General features: G+C 38.0%; 1 protein-coding gene across 6 annotated transcripts in view; it reads left to right on the forward strand.

Annotated features, from left to right (window-relative positions):
- The first annotated feature begins 4,384 nt into the window (after window positions 1–4,384).
- Atg16 (Autophagy-related 16) overlaps window positions 4,385–22,656 on the forward strand; it is a 334,508-nt gene continuing 316,236 nt past the window's right edge. For 2 of the 6 annotated variants that reach the window (XM_066735096.1, XM_066735100.1), the window contains exons 1-9: window positions 4,477–4,540; window positions 4,673–4,885; window positions 5,063–5,321; window positions 5,443–5,605; window positions 5,675–5,763; window positions 6,673–6,726; window positions 7,246–7,384; window positions 9,209–9,314; window positions 10,665–10,807. In XM_066735096.1, the coding sequence (XP_066591193.1) occupies window positions 4,759–4,885; window positions 5,063–5,321; window positions 5,443–5,605; window positions 5,675–5,763; window positions 6,673–6,726; window positions 7,246–7,384; window positions 9,209–9,314; window positions 10,665–10,807 (1,080 nt within the window). In that variant the 5' untranslated portion in view covers window positions 4,477–4,540; window positions 4,673–4,758. Of the gene's footprint in view, window positions 4,541–4,672; window positions 4,886–5,062; window positions 5,322–5,442; window positions 5,606–5,674; window positions 5,764–6,672; window positions 6,727–7,245; window positions 7,385–9,208; window positions 9,315–10,664; window positions 10,808–22,656 lie in introns of all 6 variants that reach the window. The other 4 variants (XM_066735099.1, XM_066735101.1, XM_066735097.1 and 1 more) reach the window with 3 other exon arrangements.

The following is a 22,656-nucleotide window of genomic DNA, read 5'->3' on the forward strand; positions in this document are numbered from 1 at the left end:
CTACGCGATTTCTTTTTAACCAACACTACGCGAGAGAACCGCACTACGCGACGAGCACTTCACAACTGACACTTCGAGACTTGGATTTTTAAAGTAGCAGTGCGCTACGCGATTACTTTTTAACGTACACTACGCAGGAAAACCGCACTACGCGACGAGCAGTTCACGACTGACACTACAGACTCGGATTTTTAAATCAGCAGTGCGCTACGCGATTTCTTTTTAACGTACACTACGCAGGAAAACCGCACTACGCGACGAGCAGTTCACGACTGACACTACAGACTCGGATTTTTAAAGTAGCAGTGCGCTACGCGATTTCTTTTAAACGTACACTACCGGGACAACCGCACTACGCGACGAGCAGTTCACGACTGACACTACAGACTCGGATTTTTGAAGCAGCTGTGCGCTACGCGATTTCTTTTTAACGAACACTACGCAGGAGAACCGCACTACGCGACGAGCACTTCACGACTGACACTAAAAGACTCGGATTTTTCAAACTGCACTACACTAGCGACAGAATATGCAGTTTATCTCTCCTATGTTTTCACTTGTCGCTTGTCGCTCGTCGCTAGCAGCGACATATTCTGAGGCGGGTTCTGAATGTAGGAACGAAGGAAACGGGTAATCGCTAGCAGCAATCGCATAATGGTTTCTTAGGGGTAGTGACTGTGGTGTCGTGTTATGGTGTATGACATTTGAATTTAATTTGCATGTATAAAAAAATTGTGAATATTCAAATAATAATCAAAAGTTATGAGGTATGCACATATATTGAATGAGGAATTAATAAAGGTTTCATATATATTTGAAATGAATGTGTTTTATTAAATCCTTGTTATGAAAATATTTCCTTCATTTTCCTATATAGCATGAGAGGATGAAAATTATATAGTTCATATATCAGAAAATAATAATTTACATTAGTAAAGTTATAATTATCCTTAGTTTGATAATTTTATTAGTAAAATTCATTGTTGCTACATGTTACTCATAATAAAACTTAATTGAATTTATTTTGTAATAAAAATGTTACAATTTAAGATTCTGTTTTTAGTAAGAAATCTGTACAGGTTGAGGAACTTAAACCGCCCCAAAACATTAGTAGAAAAAGATGCATATCTTTTTAACTATAAGAGATATTCAATTTTTTTATATGACCTTTGCGAAAGCAAATAACAAGAGGATTCGAGAATGTCCTATGCACAAATTGAATATCTTTTATAATTAAAGAGATACTCGTCTTTCCGCATCTATATTCTAGGGCGGTATAACAGCTTCACTCTGTATATATGCCGTATTATTTTACAAGCAAAGCCTGTTTTTTGGGTTAATTATATTCAACGTTTTTTATATATTAATTACAATAATTATTCATTATATTATTTTAGCTTCATATGTATCGGCTTGCTATAATTGTGACAAATGTATTTTCAATTTGAATTTCCATCCATTTTTCAAATTTAAAATTCACACGATCCGCCTGTTCCGTTCCGTTGAATACATAGTATACAGAGCAGCGATACAGGCGATACGGGCGATACTAGCGATGTCGCTGAAAAGTTGGATAAATTCAACTTTATTTCAGTGTCGCAGAAAGTGTATACTTTATCCCACGTGACCATTTGTCGCTAGCGACGAGCGACAAGTGACATCGTAGTACCTTTAATGGCCAAAACACGTCCGAAAGCACTGAGAGCTTATTATACCTAAAACACTATACTTCGTTTCTTCTCTGTGAATCACACTTACTATACATTTTGCGTGGTACAGTTGAGCTCAATAATCTTGCGTCAGGTGAGGAGAAGTAGAAATCAGAGGGGCGAAGGGATTTCTAGGGAGTTTGTCCGCAGCTGTCAAATGGCGCGATTAACCCTAAATTTTGGATCGTAAACAAAAATAATATTTTCTTAAAACGATTGCGGAAAAGAAAGAAGTATTTTAATACATAACAGAGAAGAAAAAATATATTAGATGAGTATAAAGTAATAACAAAAATGAAAATTAATGTAAATTTTTAAGGAAATATACTTTGTGGTTATTGTACTTCTGTTACAGGCTAAATCCTATTCTTCATGAGTTTAAATCGCAGGAAAGAAATACTTAAAGACCAATGAATGAAAAAGGACTGATTTATGAAGCATTTCTGTGTGGCCCAGTCATTTCAATAATTGTGACATAATGTTATAATAGTGAAAGTGTAAGCGATTGCTGTGTATACAAAAAAATTTCATTACAAAATAATAATAATTTTGTATGATAATGTTTTGAATCCTATTATTATAAATTAAAGCTAGTTCAATTAAAATTAATTATTTTTATTTCTTCCTTAACCACACACAGATTATATATGTACAGAGTAATTACATATTCTTGTAGAACCTATCTTTAAGCTAATATAACTAAATTGTAACTATTTTATATCTGCATGTTATAACTATTTGTTTCAATGATTTTTATTATTCAAAGTGAAACAAATTGTATAAATTTTCTACTAATTTCTTATTGATTCGTCACATATGCTTCCACATCTCGTATGACATTTATTTGCCTTGAATGTTCCTTCTTCTTCTAGTTTTCAATGCATATACCAATAATTCTCTGAATATTTTTAAATATGCTCAAATATGCTTATTCTGCTGTCTAATTGTTTCTATAATAATTAAGATGATTGGTAAACTATTGCTGTATTAAATTTGAAGAATGGACACTGGACTTATTGTACTTAAATATGTTTGACCCCTCATCCACCTGATATCTTTTTCTTCTATTTGAGAGGATATTGTCGACCAATACGTTTATATATACTGCTGAGTTCAGCTTGTTTTCAGCTTCAAATTATATTTTCCAGCTACATATTTGGATATCCATTTCCAATATTCAATACTTATTTTATTATTCCTATTTGTTCATGAGACTTATCTGTCCTAAAACCTTAATTTATCCAGTCATCATATGTATATCCTATCATTTTCAGATGATTGACAAATCTTTCTATCAATCCTGACAACATTATAATAAGAGTAAGGAAATAAGAGTATTCTATATTCAAAATGTATATTCAAACACGTTGCTGGAAAACTACTTGAAGCTAAAAAATAAGATGAACTCAGTATTATACACATAACTTTTAAGGAACTTTATTTAATCAAGTATTATGAGAACATATCTCACAGAAAAGAGGCCTAATTTAAATAGCATCGTTCAAATGCCCATTTTCCAAATTTAATAAGACAATGGTTTAACTATCATTCCAATATTTATAAAATTAATTACAAATCAGCATAATCATCTTATCTGCGTGTATTTAAAAACGATAATAAAATTATTGTTATATGTTATAGACTAGAAGAAAATAGTGCAAAGGAGACATATAAATATCATACAAGCTAATATGTTCAAGGATGTGACAGACTAATAAGAAATTTGCAGAAACTCTACGTAATTTATCTCACATTCAATAATAAAAATCATTGAAACAAATAGTTATAACATGCAGATATAAAATAGTTACAATTTAGTTATATTAGCTGAAAGATAGGTTCTACAAGAATATGTAATTACTCTGTATGTATATAATCTGTGTGTGGTTAAGGAAGAAATAAAAATAATTAATTTTAATTGAACTAGCTTTAATTTATAATAATAGGAATCAAAACATTATCATACAAAATTATTATTATTTTGTAATAAAATTTCTTTGTATACACAGCAATCGCTTACACTTTCACTATTATAACATTATGTCACAATTATTGAAATGACTGGGCCACACAGAAATGCTTCATAAATCAGTCCTTTTTCATTCATTGGTCTTTAAGTATTTCTTTCCTGCGATTTAAACTCATGAAGAATAGGATTTAGCCTGTAACAGAAATAAAATAACCACAAAGTGTATTTCCTTAAAAATTTACATTAATTTTCATTTTTGTTATTAATTTATACTCATCTAATATATTTTTTCTTCTCTGTAATGTATTAAAATCCTTCTTTCTTTTCCGCAATCGTTTTAAGAAAATATTATTTTTGTTTACGATCCAAAATTTAGGGTTAATCGCGCCATTTGACAGCTGCGGACAAACTCCCTAGAAATTCCTTCGCCCCTCTGATTTCTACTTCCCCTCGCCTGACGCAAGATTATTGGGCTCAACTGTATATTCAATTCTCGCCAACAAACTATACAGCGTAGTATCTTCCAACATGGCGGACTTGGCAACGCTGATGCGCATCGACCACCAGTCCACCACACTGATGTCAATCGAGTCGATGGCCTTAAGATTCTTTTGATGCGTTTAGGAACTATACCCCACCCCCCTCCCTTTATGAATTTTTTCCTGCGCCATCTGTTGGCTCTGTTGCGCTATTGACAGGCGCCTAACTTCAATCATGTTGATCCGTCCCCAATCGGCTTCATTACTGATAATATCGAAAAGGGGGATAAGAGCAAAGTTCACTGCGTACAGCAGTGTAGTGTTTGGCATGTTTAGGTTAGAATAGTTTTTTTCATATCTTGATGGTAAAACTAGAATGTCATGTAATTTCCAAAAGAATTCTTGTCATTTTATTAGTGATTTATGATTTAATATGTTCTTTATATTAATAATGCTTTTTGCTATATATGTTTAATCCTTTATCCGACACTGATAATATTAATGTTATTTTACAGGTTTTGTTGTACAACCCCTATTAATGTAAACACAATCAAAACGAAGAAACAACATTTAGATTTTAGAAGAAAATATTTAATACACAATGGCAACGAACGAAGATGTAGCGCTCACTTTCAAGGACAATAACAATTGGAAAAAGGATATAATTTCACAGCTTCGCGAAAGAAATAAATGTCAAACTTCTTGTTTCTCTGATTTAATCACTCTACGTACGTATACATTTTTAATTATATTTATTATTATCATTACATACTGCCTTTAATTATCATCCAGTGCCTCAATGTAAACTTAACCTATTTCATAATACATTCATATATTGAATTAAGTGAAGTTAATTTTTCTCTATTTTAATTATATTTAAAGTGGCTTATGATTGATTTCTACAGATAATAGATTATTTGAAAATGCAAATACGTTACGAGGGGAAAACCTCCAGCTAACCTTGGCAAACGAAAAGTTGCGCTGTGAAGTAACTGATGGAACTCCAGGTACTGGGTCAAATTCTGCTCTGGAAGCTCGTTTACTGGCACAAGCAGAAGAATTAGCAACATTGCATAGAAGAAGAGGAGAGCACACACAGCAGATAGTAGATCTTAATAACAAATTACAAGAAATGGGAAGAGAGTTACAAGCTAAAGAGTTCAGGTATGTTTATATGTATATATATGTTATTTGTAATTCAATTTATAAATTTAACATTATATCATTTTTAAAGAATTAAATATTACTTTGTTTTTTTATTATTTATTCTCTGATATATATATAGTCTATCAGAAAGTATAGAGGACAATAACAAGTTACGAGCAAGCTTAGTTAAACACCAACAGAAGGAACGTGAGCTGGAAGGAATTAATCAAATGTTAAAGGATGAACATCAGGCTCTTCAGTTAGCATTTGCATCCCTCGAAGAAAAACTGAGAAAAGCTCAGGTAATTTAATTACTAAATGCTATGACATTTTTAGATTAAGACTTTTTAATTATTTATTTTTCATTTCAGGAAGAGAATCGTCAACTAGTAGAAAGATTAATTAAATACAAAGCAAGAGATGCCGACAAAATGAATGAAGAAAATGATAATTTCTTGAAGTAAGTGATATGCTTGAAATATGCTTTTAACAATGCTTGACATTATCCCTGGTGCATTGGAATACTCGCTTTATTTTTATTAAAAATTATTTGGTGTTTCCATGGTTGTATGTCCATTAGAGAATTCACCCCAATAGTTCTTCCCGTATCATATATAAGCTTTTGTAAAGTAAAATTTATGTTTACTTATAAACAAAAACAAAATGAATAAGCACAGTTTTTATGCTTTTCATGCTTATATCCATTCAAACCCATGTATTGCTGCTTTCGAATACAAATTCTACTTTGCATGAAATTTTAGCCTTATTAAAATAAGTATAATTGTTTTCTGTAAATCTAGTATTTTTTAATTATTCTATTGTCGATATATATTACCCCTTTTAAAACTTATCAAGTTTGTTTCACTGATGTAAAACATATATTTCATTATAATTAATGGTTATAGAACTGAGCACGTTTTATAAGAATGCAGGAGTGTTAAGAATACATTTAAGATTTTTTACTATTTAATATTTAAAAGAAGCTAAATCATTAACAAATCTATATTAATATATATTAAAATTTGGAATACGCTTATTGTAATTTCTAGCAGTTTATATTTTCTCTTTAATGTTAATGTTTAAAACAATGGATATTTTGCTAAAAATTTATGCAGTAATACAAAACATTTTAAGCATTCATCACCATATTACTTTTATAATAACAAATCATTAAATAACCGATTATTTATGGTATATTGATTGAGATAAAAAGTTATAAAGTAATGCAAATCATGCATATCTAATATAAAATATTGTATGAAGATACTAATTTCGATACGAATCTTTATCACAGAACGAATGAACGGTACACAGTTTTCTTTAAGCATTATAGACTAGCGCTTGACACTCCTTGACATTCTCGTTTCAGTGAGAGTTTTACCAGTCCGACGTCCTTTTTGATGAATACCATAGCAAAATTTGGGTAAGTTTAATAAGTGAAAAAATTGGGAAAATTATGTTTAGTGAAATGTTACCATAAAATGATTGTTTGTATATTCCATTTGTTAAATGTGAACCACGACTTACTAGGTGAAGTTCTAGAATACTGAAAGTCAAATTGTTTGAAATTGATTGTGTATTATAGACTGCGCATGACTGTATTATATTTATTATAAACATTTAATGTTTGTTAGTTAAAATAAATTAATATGGTCGTACAAGTAAAATGTGTAATCTATCATTACGATCAATATGAATATTTAATTTTTAATTAAATAGAATCTGTAAAACAAGCTTGAGAGGTTGAAAGTCCTTAAATTTTGTAAGTTTCTTTGAATTGGTCATGGTGAAACGATTTTATTCATTTGCATGTGACGCTAATCTCGTTTTATTCTTCAAGGTATATAGATTTATTTACCGAACATATCCACGCCACTGATGAAAATATGATTGCTCAGTTTATATAATAATATAAGATATAATTAAATTTAATTACTTACAGGAAAAGACAAGCCAAAATGCAAAAGGAATTGGAAGATGCGGCCAGGGATACAAGGCCAATAAGTCCAGATCGAACAAGTTTAAAAGAGGGAATGTCGGGTCTGCCTACTGCTGTACCAACGAAAGTTTCCGTCACTTTTGTACGTTAATTATATTTTATATTTAATTCATCATATCATACTTAATATAGCTTTAAATTATAAATCGGTTGCATTAAAAATATTAAACTTCATTTTAGCGAAATACCATAATACATTAAAAAATCTTTTTTATTATGATTTTTTGTTTGGTAAAGGGTGTAGAGTCTCATATATCACGTGTATACTATTTTAATTTTTCTTATTATATTTTAACAAAAATCAATATATTCGAAGAAGCTGATGCATGTCACATGTAATAAACGCAAATAATATGCTGTTGGATGTTCGCAATAACATAACATCTGCCTGCTTTATTGAGGCTAAGTGAATACAAGCTTATACAGATCTTAATTTTATTTTTACGTTTATCTAACGATAAATTTCAACGAGCATCACAGTAATTGCACCAAATGCTAGCTTGATCTTGCAAATTGCACTCAGAAGCACTTTACAAGAAGAAAATAGTTCATTCTTTGAACATTATTATTATAAATACAAACTGATAATATTTGGGAATGTATAAGTGTCAAAAAAGATACAATATTATTATTTGACATTTGATAAAGTATTGCACTTGATGATATAATTTATCTTTATAGCTCTAGAGATGTTTTTTATATCTATTACACACACACACACATATATATATATATATATATCCATTATATTTTTTGGATAGTTCGGCATACATACTTTATAAGGATTGTTTCTACATTGTATTGTTTATTGTAATATTTGTTGTTAAATGAGAGACATTTTTAATTGAATTTGATTAATAAGATATTCCTCGTACCGACTTTACAGAGCAGAATTCGGGAACATGTGTCAATGGTACAGTATTATTTGACAATCGATTTCAAACTCGTTATACCATTTTAACGATGTCGTGAGCTGCGCTTTTTAGTAAAATTGTAACATTTTTGCAGAAAAATATGTATATTTTTTGATACGTTCTTTTTAACAAGAATGTTTCTTAGAAAGTCTGATTATCTACTAGAAACAGCAATTAGCAACGTCAATGAAAGGGTATAACGAGTTTGATATGGGTCGTCAAATATTGGCCTATAGTTGACACGCGTTTTAATCTGTAATGTTGGTATGAGGGATCCCCTTAAGTCTTAAATTATTTATTTAATTATCGACTGAGCTAATAACAGCAGTGCTATATACACAGTAAGAGAATTACTATATGTATCACTTTTAACTGGTAAAATTTCTTGCGATAGGCGGAATAACGATTATTGTTAAGTGATCCTGTTAATGTATGCGCTTTTAACTCTGTTAATGTCATATTATAACGTCAGATTTTTGCGGTACTTACGATTAATCCAAGTTGCTTCAACTCTAAATCATTAGTAATAAATTAAATTCATTTTTATATGAAAAATAAATTGCCTTTATCGCAATGTGGTCTTATTAACTATTCATAATGTTAACTATTTATACAAATCGCGGATTGTTATAATATTATTGACTATAGAGTTTTTGTAGTATATTATAAGAGAAACAAGTAACATTATAAATCCCCGTGTATTTTAAACAAAAGATATTTAAAAGCTTTAAGAATAAACATGAATTAGATATTCTTAATTATTTATAAATCAATTTATTTCTTAATTCCTAACAGGTAATGCAAATACATGAAAAAGTTATTTACACGCATATTATCGATTGTACGATTCTCGCGAGTGGTCTCGCATACACGGATAGATTACTCTTTCAGCTATAGTGTATATCGAAGGCACTTATCAGCTAGAATGAGTTTTCAATGCATGTGCGCTAATTGCACGAAATATATATATCAAGTTTATGTAACCCTTGCAGAACGGTCATGAGGGAGAGGTCTATGCTGTAAAGTGGTCCCCTGTCGATAGGATTCTCGCCACAGGTGGAGCAGACAGGAAGGTGAAACTGTGGACAATAACAAAAGGTATTTGGCGAGATTAAGAATCAGCTAACGACAATCAGGGCCGACTAAAGAAATTGACAGGTTGACGTGAAAGTGAAGCTAACAGCGATCGATACTGGTTCACTGGAATAGATAGATGATAAGGGATACAAGAAGACGATATATTTCACTCGGAGCTGTGTACGTACATTCGTACAACACGGATATCGCGTGCAACCCGTGAGATCTACCACGGTGAATTTATTTAGTGCTCTTGTTGTTATTCAAATTCGCGACGACCCGTTCGCCTCTCTCTCTCTCTCTCTCTCTCTCTCTCTCCCGTATATAGTTATAATGCAATTCCTGTTCGAGCTAAGAGTGGTCATCGTTGCTCGCTCCAAGCTGTGATTGCATTTTTCCAACCAACTTCCGTTAATGTGCAAACTAGTCGAGCTATTTTTAGAAGAAAAAAAAAATTAAATAGAAAAGCCACGTTAAAAACTTGTTAACTGTCGTGAATATATATAGAAGGTACATGTATGCGAGTAGCGTGCTCGGTGTTCCAAGTTTATCTCGAGACAGAGTGGCGGTCGAGTTCTTTTCTTTCCGGGGATGGCCATAAGTCTTTTTTCAAAGTGTATTTTGATAGTCCTCGGAGGGCCTTTATACTTGCCTCTCTCTCTAGGATAGATTTGTTGACTCGGCAAGGGATTCATGAATTCCGACAGCCGCGTCTCTTTGTCGAAGCTCTTTCGGTCGGAATGAAATCAGTTTGCGAGAGAAGCTCCGTGCGGACGACAATACCATTCGCTCAATCAAGTTAACGAATCAACAGGTTTCTTCTTAAACGATGACGCCGAGCTTGGATAGTTCTCGCGTAAGCGTCTATTAAAGCTATATAGAGGCAACAAGCTCGAGCTTCCCTTTACCATCAGGTAATCGCATATGAGATTCTAACACGCTTCGAATATAATCTGCCTACACCGTACGACATGGCTCATACGTATATATATATATATATATGTATACGGAGAAGCTTTGCCGATGGCCTGCATCGGAGAGGCTTCGGATTTCCGGTTGACCAGAGATACTCTTCGAGGACGCACCTTGAGATCCGGATGTTGCTCAGTTATTATTTAGCCCTGTGGCTTATCCATATCCTCCCGGATTACAAGGAAATGCGTTAGGTCCGTCCGCGCGTGGTCGTCGTCTTACGGCACACCAGGCGCATTCCGTAGCACAGCTCTGTGTTGTTGCAAGGTCCCCTGTACGGCGTGTGTGCACGCTGGCAATTAAGTCGGGGGAGCGTAAATTTAATTAGTCGCGCTGCAGAGAGACTGCGAGTGACAGAGATAGTTAATGTTTTCAATATAGGTGAAAATTTCGTTGCAGGTGCATCGGAGGGCAAGGGCATCCTCGTGGGGAGTAACGCAGGCGTTATGTCTGTGGATTTCGACTCAACAGGGACTCTCATCCTCGGTGCCTCCAATGACTACGCCAGCCGCGTCTGGACTGCCAGCGATCTGCGTCTAAAGGTGAGCCAACACTGTGCCAATGTTCTATAATAGGATCTTAATAACGCAATTATGAAGTCTTCTTGGGTTTCATAACGAGAGAAGGTATCCATTTTCATTCACGACGTTTCTCTCAAGACCCTAGCTGCTGCTGCACACCACCACCACTGCCAAATAAGCCTCCTAATGGCTCTCTGTCCCTTTGCCATCGGACGAGATTTAGTTTTTGCGGCATAAGGAAGTAATATGGCTCATGCATTATCACTCCGCATATGTAATCACCCAAGTTTTCGAAGGATGCGCCAAGTTGAACTCTGGCGTCCTTGAGGGACAATTATGATTTTATTAATACGCCGAATGCGCAATAAGACCGAAGTAATTAGTAATTTCCTAGTAGAGGTATCCCTGTTACAGTTATATTGTCCTTCTCTCGTGCGTATTACTGAATACTTAAAGTGATCCATAATGTAATGTGCGTTAAATTACGATGCAGTTTGTCAAGGCAATAAAATGTCGGATTTATCGTCATTCCTTTCTACGGTCTATGAGGGCGGCTCATGCAAATTTGCCGTTCCAATCGTAAAAAGCTAATGACGCCTCGCAAAAACGATCTCTGATGGTAGGTAAATCGCGCTGCAAACATGGCGACCGCGTCATTATACATTGCCACCGTCAATCCGGAGCTTCGCTGCTGAACCTGCTGAATATATCTTCGTTCGATGCCCCGAGGACCTGGTGATTTGGTTCTTGCGCTGACAATATCGATATACCTGGACGAGAGTTTGGCCCAGTTTGCCTCTGGCCTATTATTCTTCCGCGAGATACGGCTGGCAAACGAAAACTTTTCCGATCAATCCATTTTTCTCAGGAATATAACCGAACGCGAGGAAGAAAAATTTATCCGACAAAGCCCTTCAAAAGCTCAACCACGCGCAGCCTTATAATCATTAGCTGCCGATCGCGACGAGGAGAAAGAGGAAAGAGCGTCGAAAGTGGAGCTTATAGCTGCAATGTCGTATATATATGCAACGCTTGATTTTTCAAGATCGATCATCGACGACAATTGCTCTCGAGAGATTGCTCGAATTTCAAAGCGGAGTCTCTGCAAGTTTCTTTCCGTTGTTGTGCTTATAATCAATTTGTTTTTTCTGCTCACTGAACAATCTTTTACCAGTTCCGCAGTGAATCTTTTCCCGGGCTTTTGCGCAAAAATGCCGAATGAAATAAATTTATCGACACTTTACATATGTTTATACGCACATTATACGCGAGTCGGTGAAAATCAGAATTTTGTCACGTATAAAATATAGATCGATTAAATAAAGATTGCGTGCGTAGGCGCTAAATAAAGATTGACTTATAACGCTCTCCACATAATATGTACTACTATACATATATATACATATGTATATATGCTACAGTGTCCCCCTGCACTGAACTTGAGAAAGAAACATCAATTAACGTTTATGAGCTTGACGAGGGAAACGAAAAAAAATCCGATCTCTTTAAAACCGATAATTTATCATTCCTTATACTTAGAGTCTGTCAGCCAGTGCTGATGTGTATAACGAAGAATGATTTATATTTCGTGTCCACTCGTGAAATTCTATCTGTTTTGAAAGGCCAGACTTTCTGGTGGATGAACAAGATCCTGCGTTATAAAATACATCGTGTACCTATATAGTGTGTGTATATAGTTGGTATATTTTTAGCTATATGAGGGGTGCATTGAATGTTTCTTCTCTCTCTCTCTCTCTCTTTCTCTCTGGAAAAAAATAGGAAAAAAAGTGAGTGAGGGAGGAAGGGAGGGGGTTAGACACGAGAGTGGCACTTGGACATAAGGATTAAGGTCTCCTAACCCAATAAGCACTCTTGCGGTTTTGTGACGAGCGAGACAGCACTTTAAGCGTTAAATCTCGTTCGTTGCTCTGAAGTAATTACTCACCGCGTGTATTCATTGGATTACACGGAGATGTGGATGCTCTCTGGGAGAGAGGAAGTGAGAGAGAGAGAGAGAGAGAGAGAGAGAGAGATAGGTAGGGAATGTGATTCTAGGAGATGGGTCGAAAGCCGTCCTTTACAGCCTCGCAATTCCATTACATACTTGGCACCTCGTTTTCCGGCGGCATTGTAACTTTTAGTCAGCGGTACTTCAAGCATACTGCAATATTACCGTTTATGGCTTTACCACGAGAAGTACAATGTGTAATATATCCGAACGAACGCTCGGCTACAGTATCTTAGTATCGCTTTGGCGAAATTCTAGATTATTCCTCGGACCGTCACACAGGCCATTTACCGGAATTGTTTCTCTCTGGCCTCTCTGGCGTAGTCCTATACCTATACTATATCGGTATCCGAGGGCTCCGGCTCTATTCACACCTCAGCCTCAGCCATGAAAACGAACACACAGAGAGAAACCCACTGAACGACGCGGTAGTTTCATTCCGAAGATTGGCGTCCAATGGCGCGTAAACTCACGAGAAAACATGCGGACCCGCGCGCTTCTTGGACCCGGAGCGCCGCGCGGCCTCGCCTCGCTTTATGGATTATTCGAGCTGAAAGGTGTGCGCGGGACTGACCATCCGATCTTTATTCTCCACTGTTTCTTGTTCACGATGTAAAGCTCTGCTCTTGCAAAAAAGACCTCCTGATATATACTGCTACTTGAGTGGTATTGTATTCTGTTAAGGACAACCATTCTTTCCCAAACAGATGCTCGTATACATTAGCCGTACGATATTTTACATGAAAATTCTCTCCGAGATAAGATCGTTTTACCTGCTTTCCATAAATGCGCTTAAAAATTTCTGCTCAAACCTATATATATATATGTGTGTGTGTGTGTGTACCACTTGGATTCCCATGTATTATCGAGGAACGGTTCCTCTCGTCTCTCGCGTTAAAGACTCGTTTTTGCTCCAAATAAGTTTCGACTGTACATATATATATATATATAGATTTGATCGTTTCGAGCGATGCATGGCTTGTTTGTCAGCATGTTGACGCAGGGAAACGATGCGTTAAACGAATATCGATGGTATTGGATAGCTGGCCAGAGCGATAATGGACTCAATTTCGCGGCGACGGGGTTGAGCCCTGGCCTGTTCTCTCTCTCTCTCTCTCTCTCTTCATACCTATATACGTACCTACCTAGAGACTCCACAGCATTATATCGATTCTCCGTCGGCGGAGTCTTGCAGGCAGCGGTTTTCCTGGTCGCCTCCCACTGTAAAACCGTCGTATTTCGTGGCAGGGACGTATAAGTTCTCCTGCGCTTTTCACTTCCGACTCTCCTCTATGCTTTTCCCTCACTGATTCTCCGCCTCTTGCTTAAATATCCCCGCGGTTATATGGCTGTCTTAATCCTTGGTTAATGAGTTACAGCCATCGTTCAACTCGTGCCGGCTCGTATATTCGTGAAATGGGAAAACGTGGAAAAGCGGAGAGCTGTTAGGAGAGTCTGGCTCGAGGTTGAAACGTAACAAGAGAGGGAGAACCTTGAGACGTACCTCTTGTATGTATATGTATATAGCATAGAATAGCACCGTGCGTTATCTCCGAACTTGTGCCAGGTTAGCAGAGAGTTAATAAAGAACGCTTTCCATGGACGTTCAATAGGCTAATTTCAGGGTAACACGGTGCGGGTCAGTGCGGGATATATCTCCGCGAGACAGTTCTCGTTCAAAGGCATTTACTTTCTTGCTGGCTCCAGTAATTACTGCACGAAATTACAGCATTTACATCACTAATAGGAATAGATGGTATGCCAGCTATGCTACTGGAATTTTGCGGTTGAGAATGAAAAAAAAGGACGAATTAAACTCAATGCCAGGTGTACTGTCCTTGCGCGAGGACGTGCGGAACGAAGCTTCTCATAGCAGCCTTTCTCTCTCTCTCATACTCCCTCGCTCCCTTTTCCCTCCTTTTTTTACTTCCTTTATCTTTACCTCACACACGTACACAAGTGCGAGTGCATTCTTCCTCCCCCGACCTCTCCCTCGGCCACGGTTCCATTACATCCTTTATTTTTGCCCTTTTTTCATCGTATTGTTCGATGAAAGTGAGGAGAGCCAGCCGACTATCAATTTTATCGAATTAAGACCGGATCGCACGTAACTCCTATTAAACCCTCGCGATACCGACAGAAGACTCTGTGCGTGGCAGTATGCTATGTTCTTTGGTTTTCATTCTCCTCATGCCAACCGTCCGATTTTATCCGTGACGGCATTCTGACTCAGATTGAATTTTCTTCCACTCCTGTATATTCCCAAACGAAAAAACAAGCGCGTACCATCTTTCCTTCGATTAATTAAAAGCATGCATATAGGAGAAATCGAAAGAATAAATCTCCCACCATGTACACATGCACACACACACTTTATATATATATATATATATTTACATATACAACCGGTGATGAACTTTCCAAATCATTAGCATCCCTGCAAATCTTACAGGAATCGCCTACCAATGCCGCGGAGTATAAATGCTAATTGAAAATATTTACCAACACGCGAAACTTCTCCATAGAGTGATGTATCGCTTTACCTGATATTGCTGTACTGGTTATCTATCGATATTTCTCCTACCCGCACCTAGACCCATTAGAGGGCGTGTAAACCATGCGACTATACATTATGAGCCTTGTGTGTATACATTGCGTTCAATGTCAAGCAGGTGACAGGTTTGAAAAGAAAATAACTCGCTGCAAAATAGCATCCTACTTTGTAACCACCTTCCACGGTTTACCATGTTTGTATCAAAGCGTGTTATCGATCGATTAGTAAACGATGAAAGTGGTATAGAGGAGCTAGTAGTGGTAGCAGTATATATAGTGCAGCGTCGTTCTACTGTAATTAATAAACGAGACAAATCAATGAAACGCTAATAAATTGCGCACTTGTAAATTTTCTGAAGGTCTTTAAAAAATACTTTGTCCAAGAGACATTGTTTGGCAATTGGCCAAAAGTGCTGCAAACGACATCGGCAAGTCTATCTATATATATATATATATATATATGCTTCTTCGAAGCGTGATCGGAATAACGAACAACCTGTAGATACTACTTATTATGCTGCAGGGTCAATTATGCAAGAGTTTTTGTTAGATGACGCTGCTTTATATATATATATATATATATAGACTGTTTTGTAGAAGCAAAAAGTCTAAGAAACACTCTGTATATAATATAATTAAATATATGCTATACACGTGTATACGCTGAGACTATACATATATTCTCTGGTGAAAAGACGGAAAGCAGCGCTTTTTAGGTCGCCAGGGTGTCTCTTCTTTTTTCCTTCAGCCGGTTGCAAGTCCCTGCCAGGCAAGCAGTCACACCGCCACAAAAATAATTAGTATTTACGTCAGTTTCAAAAGCACGACCGTGCCTTTGTTTTATCGTATAAAAGTGTGTTTTAACGCGACGTAATGCAGAGAGCCATGAACTTTACCGAGAAGGTTCATAAAGGCAGCCGAATCTCCTATAGGGCAAATCGCGTCTCTATACAAACATCGTTATATATTCTGCAGCGAGTATATTTATTCACACATGTGCTATACACGTATACCGTTGGTGAGTGTTTACGTGTATGCGCGTCTGTGTGTGTGTGTGCGTGTGTTCACCGGTCCTTTAACTGCACACGTATGGCTGTTTAGCGACCCTTATACTAGTTAGACACTAATTAGAAATTAATGCCCTACGTTTGGACACGTCTTGAATAGCGTTAATGGTGAAGTGCGGCTGGCCACAATTCGCATTCGCAATTGTCCCTACGCATTCCACGATCAAACACGAAATTCTACCTGGCCTTGCATGCAGAGAGTTGCATAGCCAGCAGCTTTATGCCAATATTACTTTCCAAAGACGAGGAATTCAAGTTAATGCGCTCTACAGAATTTTCAAGTACGCCGCGTTGATTTTACTTGCGCAAATACCTGCAAAGATTGAAATTTCTCGGCTTAAATCACGGCTCTGCTCCCTGGCTTTCTACGCTTTGCATTTAGGATTTATTCGAAAAATCTGGGACACGAGTGCTTTTTTCACGGCGCACCGTCGCAAGCTCTTCTTTCACCTGTTTTTCGACCAAAAATCATCTAATGGTTTTTCAACGACAGTTCATGTCTCCATGAATATTGCTCGGATAGTTTTTTGTCAACGCGGTTATCGTCCAGGCTGAAGCAACTCCGAGGTATATGCATACGCTGTGCGTTCTAGTGTTGGTACCTTAGACACGCTCCAATTAGAACGTGCGGAGCTACCGAAGAGATTATAATAGATATACGTGATATATAATGACTCTTTCTCGTTCAACTCGAATTTAGCTTCGATTCAAGGATCCGCTCATCCTTCCGCATCTTTTCGTGCACTCTCGTGTTACTACCATCACCACCAGCACTGCATCCCTTACCACTACTGGCACGACATGCAAGGTAAATTGCGCCATGACCCGTGTACCTACCTACGCTCCGAGCGATGAATAAAAGCGAAAGGAGGAAATCGACTGGAAAGTTTAAGCTTTTACACTTTTGACTTTATAGTCAACGCTATTGCGCGCACTCGCTTACAACACCAAACCTCTCTCTGCTGCACCATCCTAATTCTCCAATTAATATACTATTGTGGATTTCCTTTTCGCAAGCTGCAGCGTTTGTCCCGAATGTCTTCCCTCAACTTTATTCCTTTGACAAATTAATCATTTCCACTGTGCGAGGCCCAAATATGCTAATTTCTCCCTCGTTCTTTCTTCTCGTTGTAATTTCATTGTTATAAGTCTCACATATAATTAATTCGAGCACGCTTCCATTCATCCCGCACAAAGTGGAGTGTACGCTACAGGAAAGTATATTTTATAAACTTTCGGGGAGCATAAAAGCTCCTAATCTCTCAAGTATATATTTTCAGATAAAAGTATCCCTTTTGGAAAGTTGCGTCGCGTAAATTTGCGCAAACTCTCATTTTGGGAGTTTACTATATATATATATATGTTTTCAGTGTAGTGTATATACATATATCTATACTGCGTGCGACATCCACAGAGATATACATAATCGCTGGGTAATTTAAGAGTGTTAAAATTCCTGAAGATTAATCACACGTTGGTATAAAAGCTACACTATTACACACACACACACGTATATATATATACAGGCTAGGATGAATCGTGTAGATTTGACAAGCACCTCGGAGATCTTAGGGTGGGGAATAGAAACGACCTAATGCGCAGCACTGCTTTCCAACGTAAATTGAATACGAAACTATTTTCGATCCGGAAACTGCTCGATTGTAATGAATCAGGGACAGCAATGCTGCTCGAAAATCGTCCTCTACCTTGACGCGATCTTTCGTAGAAGTGTAAATTCTTCGAAAGGAATTTAATTAATGGGACAAGGGGTTTGTATGATGTTATTCGAGCCACTCCTATTCTTTACCCTCTTTCTGGCCCATTTATGAAGTCGAGTTAAATTAAAAGTGTCCCGAAGTTTGGAGATAGAAATCGTATAGTTGCGCACACATACACCAGCGTCTGCGTGCCGAGCTAATTAAATCGAGTCAGGAATTATCGCGAATTCGCACTGTACCTATATATATATATATATTTCGCAATGACTCTCTGACCGTAATAATTACGGTGTGACAAAACTATTGTAATAATAACTGTCGACGGAGCAATCAGAGCGGGTTAGATCAAATCTCGAATGGGAAATTGTGGACGATTAAGTTTCATGAGAGGGGGGGGGGGGGTGAATTAAAATTTTCGATTGCGCTTTCACGTCGAAGTTATATATTTTCTCGTTCGCGACCTTCCTGTATCTATATACACACGAGTGTGCCACAGCTACGTTGCCACGTGAATGCTTTTTGATTACGTAGCGATTTGCGCTTAACTATATATATATATATATATGTGTGTGTGTGTGTGTGGTACATGCACGAGGAAAAATCGCAGAAACATACCGAACGAAAATATTTACAACGCACGACTGCCTCATTGGTTTATTTTGAATTCGGGATAAGCGACTACAATTACACTACTATAATTAGGCTTATCTCCAATGTTACCACACACGTAACACACACATATATAGATATGTAGAGAGGAAGAGTGCAGGTCATTGTTCGACACACTCGGGGTAAAAAAGTTAATGGAATTAGTTTGTGGATGAGTGTGGGAGATAAACGTAAGCCCGTTTCCTCGGTGGTCCCCTGCTGAGGTACTTTTGCCCTCGGTGTTTCGCTGCTATATATTCCCTTCTCTACTACAGCAGAGGGACATCTATCTCCTGTGTTTGCTTCTTATCCTTTGCCAGGGATCGAGTGTTGAGTCGCCGAATTTGCGGAGGACTCAGCCGGCTATAATGGAGCAATGTTAGATAATTTCGAATGCAGTGATCCAGTAGCTTTGTGCAGGCTCCCCAATAGAGTTTGCGCGCGTGGTCCTTATCTGCGTGGACTGGTGACGGTTCAATTGGACGAGTCAAGTCGGAGGTCCTTAATCGAGCTGCTCCCCTGAGAAATGAACAAATGTACATACATTACCTGCTGCTAATCTCCCCAGGTACGTGACTTGTTCCAGAACTCATAGCAGTATACCCCTACTACATACTGATTACAACGGCAACGACTTGCATAAATAATCCAGGGCGATGTTAAGTGATTGTTAATGCAGCGGGGAATAAATCACTGTTATCGCCAGTTTATCCAATAACGACTGCAACGTCATCGTGATCTTTAATGCGCTCAAACGCATTTTAGCTTATCAAGCGAAACTTATTATTGCATTTGCCGATTTGCAATTGCACGCCTATGTGTGTGTGTGTGTGTGTGTGCCCGCTCAAGATTAAAAACTTTCCTGTTAATTCCCGACAATCACGCGTGGCCAGGCATTAATGGAAAATATTCTCGTTTAATGAGAATCAACCATTTAGCATTGTATATATATAACGTCTGTGTGTGTGTATGTATACAGCGCAATACGTACGGTGCATTAAGCACGATACAAAATTACGCATCGTTCCTATTATTTTCATAATGAGAAAGGTCCATGACCGAATTTGCATTAATCGAAGATTATCGAATCGCAGCGTTCGCGTTATCGTTCGATAAACGAGGGTTCAAAGGTTCGAAACGTGTATATATACAGCGGACTACCAGCGCGTCGGGCTGGGATTATTTCGAGGGTTCTGTTAAATTGGGTATGCATGGTGTACCAAGGACGAATGGCTGTGTCCATGGTGCGCGCACAAAAGGCACGTGATTGGGCCTGGGACAAAGATTATAATTAAAGATGGATCTTTATTCTGGCAGACGCTAGGTACGTCTCTTCGCGAACAGCGTTGCTATAGTTACGATGAAAGCGCGGAGAGAGGAATATCGACCGAGGAGCTGCAGCAGACGGACGCACTCGAGGACTCGACGAGTTAAAGCGAAACGCAGGAATGTGCTGGAAAATCGTGGAGGAAGGAAAAGAAGCGCGCTAAAGGAGCACGAGAGTGAGAGGGACAGGCCCCTGCTGGAGAGAAAAAAATTGCAAAAAAGATAATTACTTAATTCGCTTGGGTATAATTGAGCGTCCCTGTATATATATATATATATATATAGGCTGTAGCCACCTCGGAATGGCTTTCGTTTCTCGCGCCAGCTATACAGCTATAGCCATCTCCTCTATACGGTTCTTCAATCGTCGAGGATATCCCCTCGAGCGAATCTTGTCCGCGGGACAATTTCACGAGCTCTTTTGAATCTCGCACCGCTGTATATATATATAGGCTTCGTTTTCCTCCGTAACAACTCTTATCAGCGTGAAATCCGCCAACGACTCAATGATGAATCGATTTAAGCGGCAGTGATTCCGCCAATTATTGGCAAGAAACGCGAATTTCATGAGGAACCTATAGATATTAATTAAGTCGTTGTTCCCGTGGCTGAAAACGACATTCGGCAGTTCCATCCAGCACCGCGGCTCGGTTTCAATTTAAAATGATTTATTCCCTCGCGAAAGCTCGATCCTTTCTCGTCTATTATATAATGTAAGTTTTCATCTCGTAGTGAAATTAGTTTTCGCTCTATCGTCAAAGAAAGAATCCCTTTCCCCGGGACCGAGGGGGATGAAACGTGTTGGGCTCGAATGATAAATCGTAAAGTATATACGGTAAAGATCCCGAGGACTCGGTACATTTGCGCCTTGTGGAATTCCTGGGGTTAAGTCGAGTCGAGTCAGCTTGATGTACGATGGTGCGCGAAGCTTCGAGCTTAAATCACGTTAACTCCTCGCACGGTAGCTGTAGCGCGCTTCGCGAGTCGGGACTGATTGCCAGAAAATTAGCGGGCGGGCGCGTGCGCTCGCGCCACTCGACATTTTCATCGGTTCGTAACACACGCGCACGATTAAAACTCGTTCTTGGCCGAAGAGAATCACGCAGCCTCGCCTATCGAGCGCTCTGAAACTGACAGGATTACTTTCGTCCGACCTGATACACTCCTCGGACCGATCGACTCATCCCCCCTCCTTAAAATCTAACAAAATATAACAAAGAAACGCTCCGCCAACGAATATAAGGACGTTATTAACGAATTTCCATACACGCGAATCGCCACTCCTGTTAGCCGATTTAAATCGCACTGGCTCCCTCCACCTGCACTAATTTGTAATCGTTCGATTTTCCGCGAGCTACGCGAGCGGTTTTTGCGCGTGTGATGAAAATAACTATATATATATATATATATATATATAGGCTCTCGTATACTATATTCAATTTATGGAACACGCCTACCAGACAATGCAAATATATTCCGCGTCGCTGAGCAAACGATCGTTACCTGCTTTACGACTATTTTATGAGGTAACCGTGCGAAAACTCTGACGTGTCATTTTTCAAATGATTATTCCAGTTCAATTTGGACGCTCTTATAACGACCAAAAGACACGTCGCATAATAATTAATTATCAAAAATTATGGAGATGAATACGTGCAGGTGGAAAAACGAAGCGTTGGGTATTTCAATCGTATAGCTATACCACTTTGGTAAACAGAAGTTTACTCGTCCTTTGATCGTGTAATTAATACAGTGAAATGCTATTCGCGATGATCCTACAGGTTCTCGATATAAGCGGTTAATTACTGTGCGAAGGTTGAAGAGATTGATATATATATATATATATATATATATAGGAGGGGGGGGGGGGGGTAGTATATGTGTGTGTAGAGAGAGAAAGACTTGAGAGACCAGTGCAATCGCATTTCAAGTAGTCCCGGCAGACCTGGAAAGTTCTCGATACGGGAATCCGGATTACGTAGCTCGTAATAAGTCTCGATCCATTTCTCGGCACGCGCGGCCGATTACCGGCAACGTCGTGACGAGAGGTCGACGTGACAGAGACAGTAATGCGGTGCAATCTCCTCTTCCATAAGCTTTTTCCAGCTTCCATCGATGAGAAATTTCTCTACAGCTCTCTCTCTCTCTCTCTCTCTCTCGTGCTCATTTTTCATTTCCTCCTTATACATTATTCCACGGGATAATTGCTTTCGTATTCAACCGGATGTTTCTTGTACACAATCGCGTGCACACATACACAGACACACACGTGCACAAACTCGCATCCATTTCTATCACACGTTATTTCTATAAGGCCTCTTTTATTAAAATTCTCCCTCCTCGTTCCTTCCCTTTTACTATCGACAAAGCCTCCTCCCCCCCCCTTCTCCCCCCCCCTCGTTCAAGGAACTATTAAAGTTCTATACAAGCGGCCTTTAACTTTTATACGCCTTATAAATATATCATTAAAAATTCGTTATAGCTTTTTATCAAATATACATCGGAGAGATTGAGCAAAAGGGATTTTAATTTATGCGCAAAATGCCTGAA

Source organism: Prorops nasuta, unplaced genomic scaffold (genome assembly GCF_024137725.1).
Source record: "Prorops nasuta isolate Cenicafe-Biocafe unplaced genomic scaffold, Cenicafe_Pnas_1.2 PNAS00014, whole genome shotgun sequence".
Lineage (NCBI taxonomy): Eukaryota > Metazoa > Arthropoda > Insecta > Hymenoptera > Bethylidae > Prorops > Prorops nasuta.